The 13550-nt window shown below is 37.2% G+C and overlaps 1 protein-coding gene across 4 annotated transcripts in view; it reads right to left on the bottom strand.

The window, feature by feature from the left end:
• Positions 1-13550, bottom strand: part of RCHY1 (ring finger and CHY zinc finger domain containing 1) — a 39385-nt gene that overhangs the window by 5468 nt on the left and 20367 nt on the right. For 2 of the 4 annotated variants that reach the window (XM_002745715.7, XM_078367078.1), the window contains 5 exons: positions 6550-6628; positions 4059-4103; positions 3894-3952; positions 3781-3807; positions 2762-2882 (listed from right to left, as the gene is read on the bottom strand). In XM_002745715.7, the coding sequence (XP_002745761.1) occupies positions 2762-2882; positions 3781-3807; positions 3894-3952; positions 4059-4103; positions 6550-6628 (331 nt within the window). Of the gene's footprint in view, positions 1-2761; positions 2883-3073; positions 3101-3780; positions 3808-3893; positions 3953-4058; positions 4104-6549; positions 6629-13550 lie in introns of all 4 variants that reach the window. The other 2 variants (XR_013533075.1, XM_008993171.5) reach the window with 2 other exon arrangements.

Genomic DNA, 13550 nt, shown 5'->3' with positions numbered 1-13550 from the left:
TAAAAATTAAGTCTTTTCCCTGGAACCAACCCAAATGCCCATCAATGATAGACTAAACAAAGAAAATACAGAATACTATGCAGCCATAAAAAACGACGAGTTTGTGTCCTTTGTAGACATGAATGAATCTAGAAACCATCATTCTCAGCAAACTGACACAAGAAAAGAGAAACAAACACCGAATGTTTTCACTCATAGGTGGGTGATGAATAATGAGAACAGTTGGGCACAGGGAATGAAACAACACTTGCTGGGCTAGGTGGGGGTGGGTGGAGGAGAGGGGAGGGACAACGGGGACTTGGGGAGGATGGGGAGGGATGACACCAGGAGAAATGCCTGATGTAGGTAAAAGGGACCGGGGATGGAGACAGCAAACCACCATGGCATGTATGTACCTATGCAACAATCCTGCAGGATGCAGGATATGCACATGCACCCCAGAGCCCAAAGTACAATTAAAAAGAAAAAAAACCTCTAACTTTGGTATGCTACAAAGGGTCCCTGTAGCATCCAAAACAGAGGGAAAAAAGGATTATTTGATCTATTAAATTACATAGGAAGCACTGTCAAATAAAAAGGGGTTATTTAACCTTTGTGTTATATTTTTATTAAAATTTATTCCAAGATTATATGAGATCCTAAAATTCTTTATGTCTGGGTATGTGCTATCAGTCTTAGTTATGGTTATTGTGTTATTGCAGGCCACAGAAATAACCAAATGTCTTTGTTAATCACATCTTTACCTGTAACCATTTTAAGTTGTTTCCACAGTTAAATGCTTAATTCTGATGCAGCTTCTCTGAAAACTTCACAAGCAAGCAAAATCTTAGAGTACTGTGTTTTCAAGAAGGTTCATGAAAGGATGAAAAGGACCCTAACAAGCACTCTGAAATACAGATTTCTGATAATTTTAGGACTTGGACTGGATAACAATTCTCTGAACTCTAATGGAGAGACTAGTTTATAAACTGCTAACCCAAGCAGGATAAAAATTAATTGAATACCAAGAAAACAGTTGGCCAGCTTTTCATATTAAATCAGCCAGTATTGAAATTGTTTAGATTTCAATCAACTCCACAATCCAAGTCAAATCATCTATAATAACCCTTCAGTTATCAGTGGTAGGCACCCAACCTGGTATTTAAGAGGACATAAATCCAATGTTAAGCGTGGACTCACGGAGAACCTGGACAGCCTCCTGGCCCTTCCTAAATCCTTAAAGCTTCCATTATTAAAAGTTCTGCATTCCATGGCTTACCATGGAAAAGATAAATGAATCCAAAGTTTTATATATATATATATATATATATATATATATATTACATATTTATATGTATATAAATAATTTATATATATATATAATTTATATATATTGCTAAATTGCTAAAATAATTTATGACTGCTTTGTTGAAACCATAATCCTGGGAAGATAATCAAAACTTCAAGTACACATTTCTGCTACTTGATGGGCCATTTAAGTATTTATAGAGCGATTACATTCAATTGTCATTTTCAGTGCATGTTTTCTGGTTGTATAGAAGGTATCCCATGCAAGAGGATTAATGCTATTACAGTAGCTAAAAGGTTATTATAAAATGTGTTTCTCTTATGAGACATTCCTGGAGAAATTTCCAGTGACAGAGGTACGTATTTCATTGGACAAGTTGTAAAATAGTTAAGTAAGATATTACAGATAGAATAGCATTAGGCAAAACTAACAAAATTGACTGGATTGCCTTAGTCAAAGGTATTGCAGATTGATGACAATCAGATCCGACTAGAGTGGAAAACATAAGTTGACCCCTTACAAAATCATAACTGGAAAGCCTATGCACCTAATAACAGAACCTCGTGTATCTTCCACTACTAAACTCTGATATGACTAAATGCTGCAAGACTTTCATGCATTATGCCAACGTATATTTTCACCAGGTAAAGAAAATTTTGATGATCCAATGACTAAGAACAATCAAACCCTTCACAATCTAGAATCTGGAGACTGGGTCTTCTGAGAACAGCATCAGAGAAAGACTGCCTTTCCAACCTACAATGCAATAAAGCTTCTGGACTTTGAACCTTAGGTTTATTATCCGACAACTCAGAAGGGACTCTCCACACTCTTGGAACTGGACACCCATTAGAGACCTTAAGTTAAAGTTAACTAGGAAAGTTTCTCCCCAGAAGCAAGCAGTATTTTAGTGTGGACAGTTTTTCCCCAAGATCATGGATCAAGACTTCTGTGTAATTATGAGACTCTTCTCTCTCAATGTGTTACTTGCTTATGATTCTGTGAATAGGAGTGAAAAAGGGGTCTCCTATGTGTACTCGAAAAAAAATAAGTCTCGGATGGAATAAAAAGGGTAATAAACACTAAAAACCAAAATGTCATCTCAAAAATCAGCAAATATGTTCTCCTAAAATAAAATATAAAATAATTAAAAATAAAACATACTTAAAATGTCCCACCAGTGATCCAACCCTAGTCATTTATATTACTGACTGACTGGCAAGTAATGTGTAAACAATTCAGAATAAAGTTTTTGCCTGCCATCTAGTGTTGGGAAAAACTACATAGGGGTATTCTTAGGACTTTTTTTCCTGATCTGAGCTAGTTATTTAATTAAAATTTAAAAATCATTAATCATCACATTAGCATCTGTGTCAAACCAATAGTTTCTTTTGGCAAATTTGAGCAGGAGGGCAAAAATAAAGAAGGGTGTCAACAAGGAATCTACAAGTTTTAAGTACTGATTCTACTCACATCCACAGTCATGTTCTGATACTCTGATGGCATAGGAGTCTGTGCTACTTCATCATCCAGCTGTCTCCAATACCTGGTCATATCTAAAGCAGAGTGCATACATAATGGACATCTGTAGCCTCTAACAGAGATAGAAAGGTTATTTTCCAAACATTAAACAAAGAATATATTAACTCAGGTGTACAAGAAGATGCAAGCTAATTGGCACATGAACCATTCAAGATAGGCATTATCCTCTATTTCAACATAATCGCTTAGGAACCTAGGAACTTTCACACTACAAAACTTTTAAATTAATTCCTGTATACTTACTTAAAACTAAGTCTTCTTTTCTCAGTCCTGTAAAATGGAGAAGTAGTAGTCCATATTCTTTGTAGAATACACTTCATATATTTTTACAAACTAAGCTACTCCTTAGCTAAACAATCTTAATTTCTTAATATACTCATGCAAAGAGACTGTATTTGTTAAAAATTATCCAGATCATATTATTTCCTTTCTAAAATTTTGAAAAAAAAAATCACCTCTATCTAGCTCTTCAAATTTTTGCTCATCAATTTGTAGGACCAAAATTCAGTCTCCTGTTTTCAACTATTTTCATATAATTTAATATCTGTTCCATTAACAAAGTCTTAGCTCTAGATGATTGCTTCACATACTTCCTTTGTAGTCCATTATTCTTGGCCAGTATAACAACCTAACAAATTTTAGCAATATTCTTCACATTTTTACAACATAACTGCATCTGGCATAGACTGTGCTTCCTGGTACAGAAAAAAAAGTATCTATCTCCAAGTGGGAAGAGATGAGGCTTAAGAGGAACATATGGAGAAAGTACGTAGTTCTATATCTAAGACGCTTTGTCCAGTTTTAACACTATTCATCTGTGCTACCCATTTCAATATAAATATCTGCTATGCCCAATACAGTATAAGTAACAATGTTTGTCCAGCTCCCCATCCCACACACATAAAAAAATCAAACATCTTACAATTATTTTTAAAATCCCAAACACTCACTCTTTCAACATTTCTTCATAACACGTTCTGAAAGAAAATAAATGATTATTTTAGTAAAACAAAAACTATCTCCACTATTTTCAAACATCATTGAGAAAAAAATGTTACTTTACCTATGTAAAAGATGTCCACATGGCAAGACATGAGCAACAACACGAGATGTGTGAATGTCCTGTGAAGGAAATAAATTTCAGTGCTTGTATGAAGATAATCTAAACATCGAAGTATTTTAAATTTAAGAGCTGAGACTTCCAAAGTAAAAAGTATTTTAAGCCTACCTCCAAACATATTGGACAATTCTGTCGGGACACATTTTCAATACACTGTTTAAAAGAGAAATTCACATTAGCAAAAGTTTAACTAGAAGAAAATGTCAGGTATAATAGTATTAATAATAAAAACTAACAAAACCAACTTACTAAAAATAATAGCTAACATTAATACATGCTTCTTATATGTCAGAAAAGAGTTGTTTAATAGTTCTTTAATTCTCACACTATTTCAGGCTTGGCACATTACCTGATACAACGAAAATGCTCAATAAACATTACTTAGATTACCTTCATTTCACAGATAAAGAAAGTGACTTAGGAATTCAAGACATTTATCCAAGATCTAAAGATAATAAGATTTGGAACCTTTGCATTATTATGTATGTTTTGCCCCAAAACCAGTGACCTAAATTAGTAAGCTCAACAACTTACTAATAATATTGGTAATAGTAATAGTTCATATTATTAAAATGTACTACATGCAATGCTCAGCACAGTATCTGTATAAGAGCAATTAAATCTCACAATCCTAGATGAAATAGGCTATGATTGTTATACCATTGTACAGTTAAAGCATTGGAGGCCTAGAGAAGCTAAGTAACTTCCAAAGTATCACATTAATAAGAGGCAGAATTAAATTGGAGCTCCAGAAGGCTGACTTCAGAGTCCAAGTTCTTAATTTGACAAGATTTAATGTCTGATTAAATGGAGGGAGGTAAGAGTGCCATGGAAGACTCCCAGGTTTTTAATGGAAGCACTTAATAAATGGCAAGACCACTTGAAATACAGACAATAAAAGATTGCTGAAAAACAACAAAACAGAAAAAAAACCATAACAAAAAATAAATACAAGTTTTTGAAAGTTGACAGTATAGTGGGGAGGAAAACCCTCAAAATAATAAGCTTAATACTAAGTTTAAAAAACTAGATTGTAATCCTAGCTCTGCTATTACTAGCCCTTGAGATTCTGGACTAGCCACCACTTCTTTACTCTTTTTTTTTTGAGATGGAGTTTCGCTCTTGTTACCCAGGCTGGAGTGCAATGGCGCGATCTCGGCTCACTGCAACCTCCGCCTCCTGGGTTCAGGCAATTCTCCTGCCTCAGCCTCCCAAGTAGCTGGGATTACAGGCACACGCCACCATGCCCAGCTAATTTTTTGCATTTTTAATAGAGACGGGGTTTCACCATGTTGACCAGGATGGTCTCAATCTCTTGACCTCGTGATCCACCTGCCTCGGCCTCCCAAAGTGCTGGGATTACAGGCTTGAGCCACCGTGCCCGGCCCACTTCTTTACTCTTATGTTTCTTATTTATAAAACTAATACATATTTCATTTGATTCTAAAGTGAACTTCACAAATACATTTTAACATCTCCGCAATCACAACATATCTGATCATCAACAGCATCTTTGAGTTGACTGAATGCAAATGCCGAGGTAAGGATGCAATGAATTAGTGTGTGTACACACTCACACACACACTACACATGCTTTGGAAACCAGAACATCATAGAAATGTAATCCATAAGATACTACTGACTCCACTAGCATAGTGTGCCATCACCCCAAACTCAATCTTTTATCTCCAACACATTTACAATCTACTAATCAAGTACCTTAAGCTGAGGCTGAAAATCTTCAGAGTCATCTTTACTCAGTCTCATTCTTTTTCCTTAATACCATTACCTAATCATATATGTTCATTTTTCATCTCAATTTCCCTCGCCACTTTACTATTTAGGCCAAGTTCTAGCTAATAATATATTTCTGCAATAACTTCTCATCCTCATCTTCTATGGAACTACTATACTGCTATGTAAATGATTTCGAGCAGTCTCTTTCCAATTAATGTCTATCTCTCTCTCTCTCTTAACAGCTACAGTGTTGCTACTTACACTGTTCTCCCTTATCTGGAATTTCCTCTATTTGAACAATTATCATTTACACTTCATTTTATACCAATCCTACATTCTCTAAACTCTTATAGTATGTAGAAGCAGTACTACAAATGTAATACTTTATTGAATTTTTTTTAAATAACGAAAAAGGGCCTGGGATTGTGACATAATTCCTATGTCCAGATTTAAAATATGTATAACTTAATTATAAAAAGAAATATTAAAATATTTTCTAAATTTTCTTAGAATGTAGTGCTAATAAGGTTACACCACTCAGCATTTCTCTTGTTTTAAAGTTATTCTTAAAAGCAGTGCCAATGATAAGAATCCATAAACCAACCTGGAAGTTGTCAACATTATGCTAATAAGTGCATTCTTATTAGCATTCTTACACTATAGAGAAGAAAAGGAGCTGTAGATCAGATATTCTGCGGTATATATTTTTAAATATCTACTTGTTAATACTGCTTTTCAAAAAAGCAATACAGTTGCAGTTGGAAATACACGAAAATTAACATGCTTACAAAACATATTAGAATTGAGCTTGTTTTCAAAAACAGTATAATACTTTTAAAATTATACAAACTAAATTATATACCTTATGTCTTCCTTGAAGATTCATAGCTAGGCATAAGTTACATTTCAAACAATGGAAAAAATCTTCCTTTGGACCAATCCTAGCAAAACATATGAAAGCCAAAAGATTAGATTATTTTTTATAACAGTGATGATTTGTTCATTACATAAGTGTAGTCTCCATTAAAAAAATTTCCAGCCACAATGGAGAATATGGGATAAACCACCATCTCCCCAACATCACTCTCTAAATGTAAGCACTATACAGAGTGGTATCTACCCTTCTAGAGATTTTTCTATAAAATTGCAAAAAGAAAGAGACACACACACTTTGGGTTTGATTTCTTATGTTAATGGATTCTTTCTACATATGCCATTCTGTGACTTTTTTTCACTTAATATATTCTGAAAATTTTATGTCTATCTACACAGAACCACTTCAGTCTTCTTAACAGCTATATTAATGGCATGGATGTATAATAATTTTTTAAAATATTCCCTCATTGATATAATTTATGATCTTTAGTTGCTACAATGACACAATAAACATCCTTGTCCAGACATCACTTAGTTCACATGTTGATTATCTTTTACAAGATTCCTAGAAGTGCAACTAATGAGTCAGAAAATTTTACATTAATTGTGATACTGCCAAACTGACCTCCAAATAGACTGTACAAATTTATACTTCCATCAACACTGCAAGACAGTAACCATGTTCCCCATACTTTAGCTAACAATGGTTACTTGTATTATAGACAAATGAAAGATATCATTTTAATTTGCATTTCTCAAATTATGAGACAGGGAATGTACATTAATGTTTATGAACTACTTGGATTTCTCTGTGGATTGTTCATATGCTCTGTCCATTTTTCTGCTGGGGTATTTGTTTTTAACCAATTTACAGGTTAAAAAAAATAACATGAATATCACTTTTTTCATTTATATATAATGAATATCAATGTTTTTACTTGCATGTATATTTATATCATGAATATAATTTTTCATTTGCATATGTTATATTTACTTTTCTGGTCTGTGATTTCTCTTAACTTTGTCATATGATTATTTTCAATTACCATGTAGTAAAAAGCCACCAATATCATCCTGTATAGCTTATGCTTTCTGCCTCTTGTTTAGGAAAGACTTTTGCAACCTATAAATCATAAACAGACTCCTCTATGTATATTTCTAGTACTTACAGCTTTTCATTTTTAATATTTTTCTGTAATCCATTTGAAATTTGTTACATATGGAAAAGGTTAGGATTGCTACTTATCCCTAAATTTCTGTTCTCCACTTCTTCTACATTAATAGGGCATTTAGCTAGGCATTGAGGTATACAGAACTGTCCTGAATAAAGACTATTTTCCAACATACCTGGAGGTTGGGAACAGAAGAGATACAAGAAAATTTAGCGTTGTGCCCTCAAGAGGAAAAATATGCCTTCCCTTCACCCAACTTCCCCCTTTCCACTGGTCAGAATATGAGGCATTTTAGACTACAGAGACAAGAAAGTATCTTATGGATGAAAAGGCAAAAAACAAGAGGAACCTGAGTTCCCGTTTAGCTACACAATTCAGACTTATGTATGCGAAATGAACTTCTGCCTTTCTTGAACCATTACTTTGAGTTTCTGTCACAAGATGCTAAATCCATATTCTAATGAATACAGTTTTAAGAGTCAATTTTTGGTTTCTGAATGGATAATCAATTATCCTAATATTACCCCTTCCTGATTTGAAATGTCACTTTTGCCATAAATTCATGTTTGTCTGTGTACACACAAACACACTCTATGTTTGGTCATTTATCTATTCATGTATTCCTGCCCAAATAGTATTTGAACTATATAGCTTTATCATGTTTTGATATGTGGAATGGCAATCCACTCTTTATTGTTCTTCCTTCAAAATTTATTCAGCTATTGTGAATTTTCTCTTACCAATGAACTTTAGAATAGCCTGTCAAACTCCTAAGTAAAATCCTGCAGGAAGTTTCCACTACTGCTGAAGATAGAATAACCAAGATCAGATCTACCCTCCCATCTGAAACAATGGCAAAAGACAGAATATATGAAAAGGTGGTTTCACTGAACATCAGGCAACAAAACAGAGTGAACTGTGAGAGACAAGAAACAAAGTAAGTGAGCCCTAAAATTGCTCATTTATTGCCTAGAGAGTTTTCAGGCCAAGACAGGTTAGAAGAACTAAGGGTGACCCAGGAAGACTTCATGATTGAAATGAGCTGAGATGGTCTATAGAAACCAAGACAGTTAGATTCATAAGACAGAGCATCAGATAGGAGAGAGCTGCACAGAACAGCTGAAACCCTTGAAATGTTTAGGATACATAGCAGCACATGGATGTAAGAAAACTACACAGGGCCAGGGAAACAACTTCTAAAGAATGAAAAGGAACAGACTATTCACACACGGTTAGGAACAGTGCCTGATCCCACCCAACAGACTGGGGAAACTCATAATTCACAGGCTCTGGGTAGGGTACTAAGAAGGATATTGCCTCAATAGTGGAGAATAATTAGCCCTAGAATAAGCCCTTCTGTAGATCTACCTAATAAATTAGAAAAGTAAGTATCAGAAAGTCCAAACTGTTACCAAGTAACTTAACTACATCCCAACACAAAGCTCAAGAACATTTATAGGAATACAAAAATAGCCAGCACTAAAAATGGTATAAAAAAAAAAACCCACATGTGATATCCAATCAACAATAACCAGGCATGCAAAGAGGCAGAAAAACACAATGCAAAATGAGAAGAATAATCAATCAAATCAACCCAGAACTGACACAGATATTAGAATAGAGGACATTAAAAGTTATTATAACTGTATATCATTATATTCAAAAAGTAATAAAAATATGGAAAAAATGTTTAAAGACCCAAATCAAACTTCTAGAGATACAAACTGAAATGTCGATGGGGAGGACTCAAGATGGCGCTGTGAGAACAACCCAGGATTGGAGCTCTCGTTGAATCCGCAAAGGGGTGAGTCGGAGCTGCATTTCCAGATTGATCTTTGTTGCCCACAGAACGGGGAAACTCCCAAGTATAAAAAAGACACGGGACGCCAGGCAGTAGATCTGCCTGGCGAAGCTGGCAGCCGGGGCGGCGGCAGCCGGCCCTACCCAGCAATCCCCACAGGGCACGCTTGTCCGGGTGCCCTGTTGAACCGGCAACCTGAGACTTGAGAGGGCTGGACTTGAGACTGAACGAGACTTGGACAATAGGCCAGCCAAGGGGATTGCAGGGACAGATCGTTTGGGGTACCCAGTGGGATGAACAAAACCGTGATTTCAAACTATCCTGAGCAGACGGTCCGAGATGCTCTGTGGGGGAGGGGCGTCCATCACTACCGAGGCAACCCGCCCCAACTGAGATACACGCCCACTGCTGACGCAGCCAGCCGTTGCCGAGGCAACCCGACCCTACCGAGATACACGCCCACTGCTGATGCAGCCTTCCGTTGCCGAGGCAACCCATCCCTACTGAGATACACGCCCCCTGCTGACGCAGCCTGCCATTGCCGAGGCAACACGCTACAATGAAGAGACTCCGCCGCAGGGCGTGGCGGAGACCACAGCAGAGCCTGCAGGAACAGGGCAAATCACACAACAGCAGGGCGGAGCCTTGGCAGCCAAACAGTGGCTAGTCTGCCTTCTAGCTGGGCAGGACACCTCATCGAACATCCAAAAATAAAGCCCGAACCCCCCAACACAGAGCATTTGAGAAAAAAAGGGTTTTTTTATGAGCTCTGTTGCAGCAGAATCAAACATAGCAGCTTAACAGCCCTGAATGAACAACTGAGCTAACAGCTCAGCAATTGAGCTCCTAAAAAGTACAGACTGTCTCCTCAAGCAGCTCCCTAACCCCTCTATATCCAAAAGACTGACATTTGGCAGGCATCATCCTGGGACAAAGATAGCAGAAAAAGAAACGGGTAGCATCCCTCACTGTTCCCCAGCTGCCAGAGGTGCACCCCAGACAAGCAGGGCCTGTAGTGGACCTCAGCAGTCGAACAGCAAAGGGGCTAGGCTGGTAGGAGGAAAACCAAGTAACAGAAATACTTCATCATCAACAATCTGGGTGTCCACTCAGAGACCCAATCGAAAAGTCAGCAACTACGCAGACGACAAGCGGATAAACCCACAAAGATGCGAAGAAACCAGCTAAAAAAGGAGGAAAACACCCGAAACCAGAACACCTCGCCTCCTAGAAAGGACCAAAACTCCTCACCAACAAGGGAACAAAGCTGGACGGAGAATGACTGTGACGAAATGACGGAATTAGACTTCAGAAGGTGGATAATGAGAAACTTTTGTGAGCTAAAAGAACATGTTTTAAATCAATGCAAAGAAACTAAGGAACTTAAAAAAAGATATGAGGAAATGATAACAAGAATGGATAACTTAGAGAGGAATATGAATGAATTAAAGGAGCTGAAAAACACAACACGAGAACTTCGCGAAGCATGCACAAGTTTCAATAGCCGAATTGACCAAGCAGAAGAAAGAATATCTGAAGTCGAAGACCAACTCAATGAAATTAAACGAGAAACCAAAATTAGAGAAAAAAGCGCAAAAAGGAATGAACAAAGTCTCCAAGAAATGTGGGACTATGTGAAAAGACCTAACCTACGTTTGATAGGTGTACCAGAAGGGGACGAAGAGAATGAATCCAAGCTGGAAAATACTCTTCAGGACATCATCCAGGAAAACTTCCCCCACCTAGCAAGACAGGCCAACACTCAATTGCAGGAAATACAGAGAACACCACAAAGATATTTCACGAGAAGAGCAACCCCAAGGCACATAATCGTCAGATTCAATAAGGTTGAAATAAAGGAGAAAATACTAAGGGCAGCCAGAGAGAAAGGTCGAGTTACCCACAAAGGGAAGCCCATCAGACTCACAGCAGATCTCTCGGCAGAAACACTACAAGCCAGAAGAGAGTGGGGGCCAATATTCAACATTCTTAAAGAAAAGAACTTTCAACCCAGAATTTCATCTCCAGCCAAACTGAGCTTCAGAAGTGAAGGAAAAATAAAACCCTTTGCGAACAAGCAAGTACTCAGATATTTTGTCACCACCATGCCTGCTTTACAAGAGCTCCTAAAAGAGGCACTACACATAGAAAGGAACAACCAGTACCAGCCATTCCAAAATCACACTAAAAGCTAAAGAGCATCAACATAATGAAGAATCTACAACAACTAACAGGCAAAACAGCCACTTAGCATCAAAATGGCAGTATCAAATTCACACATAACAATATTAACCCTAAATATAAATGGACTAAATGCACCAATCAAAAGACACAGACTGGCAAATTGGATAAAAATCCAAAACCCATCAGTGTGCTGTATCCAGGAAACCCATCTCACATGCAAGGATACACAAAGGCTCAAAATAAAGGGATGGAGGAAGATTGACCAAGCAAATGGAGAGCAAAAAAAAGCAGGAGTTGCAATTCTCATCTCTGATAAAATAGACTTTAAAGCAACAAAGATCAAAAGAGACAAAGAAGGCCATTACATAATGGTAAAAGGATCGATAAAACAAGAAGAGCTAACGATCCTAAACATATATGGACCCAATGCAGGAGCACCCAGATACATAAGGCAAGTTCTTAATGCCTTACAAAGAGACTTAGACTCCCACACAATAATAGTGGGAGACTTTAACACTCCACTGTCAATATTAGACAGATCAACCAGACAGAAAATCAACAAGGATATCCAGGGCTTGAACTCAGACCTGGAGCAAGCAAACCTGATAGACATTTACAGAACTCTCCACCCCAAATCCACAGAATACACATTCTTCTCAGCACCACACCACACCTACTCTAAAATTGACCACATAATTGGAAGTAAAGCACTGCTCAACAAATGCAAAAACAACTGAAATCATAACAAACAGCCTCTCAGACCATAGTGCAATCAAGTTAGAACTCAGAATACAGAAACCGACCCAGAACCGCACAGCTTCATGGAAACTGAACAACTGGCTCTTGAATGTTGACTGGGTAAACAATGAAATGAAGTCAGAAATAAAGAAGTTCTTCGAAACCAATGAGAATGAAGACACAACATGCCAGAACCTCTGGGACACATTTAAAGCAGTCTCTAGAGGAAAGTATATAGCAATAAGTGCCCATATGAGGAGAATGGAGAGATCCAAAATTGACACCCTATCGTCAATATTGAAAGAGCTAGAGGAGCAAGATCAAAAAAACTCAAAACCCAGCAGAAGACAAGAAATAACTAAGATCAGAGCTGAACTGAAGGAGATTGAGACACGAAAAACCCTTCAAAAAAAGTCAATAAATCCAAGAGCTAGTTTTTTGAAAAGATCAACAAAATAGACAGACCACTAGCCAGATTGATTAAAAGGAAAAAAGAGAGAACAACCAAATAGATGCAATAAAAAATGATAAAGGGGAAATCAACACAGATTCCACAGAAATTCAAACCATCATCAGAGAATATTACAAACAACTCTATGCACATAAACTAGTAAACCTGGAAGAAATGGATAAATTCCTGGACTCCTGTGTCCTCCCAAGGCTAAACCAGGAGGAAGCTGAAACTATGAATAGACCAATAACAAGCTGAGAAGTCGAGGCAGCAATTAAGAGCCTACCACACAAAAAAAGCCCAGGTCCAGACGGGTTCACAGCCGAATTCTACCAGACACACAAAGAGGAGCTGGTACCATTCCTTCTAAAACTATTTCAAACAATCCAAAAAGAGGGAATACTTCCCAAATCATTTTACGAGACCAACATCGTTCTGATACCAAAACCCGGCAGAGACCCAACAAGAAAAGAAAACTTCAGGCCAATATCCATGATGAACATAGATGCAAAAATCTTCAATAAAATATTGGCAAGCCGATTGCAACAGCAAATCAAAAAACTTATTCACCATGATCAAGTAGGATTCAACCGGGGGATGCAAGGCTGGTTCAACATACGCAAGTCTATCAACGTAATTCA

This window comes from Callithrix jacchus, chromosome 3 (assembly GCF_049354715.1).
Source record: "Callithrix jacchus isolate 240 chromosome 3, calJac240_pri, whole genome shotgun sequence".
Taxonomy (NCBI): Eukaryota; Metazoa; Chordata; class Mammalia; order Primates; family Cebidae; genus Callithrix; species Callithrix jacchus.
Note: the sequence above shows the minus strand (reverse complement) of the source record. Positions and strands in the feature narration are given on the sequence as shown.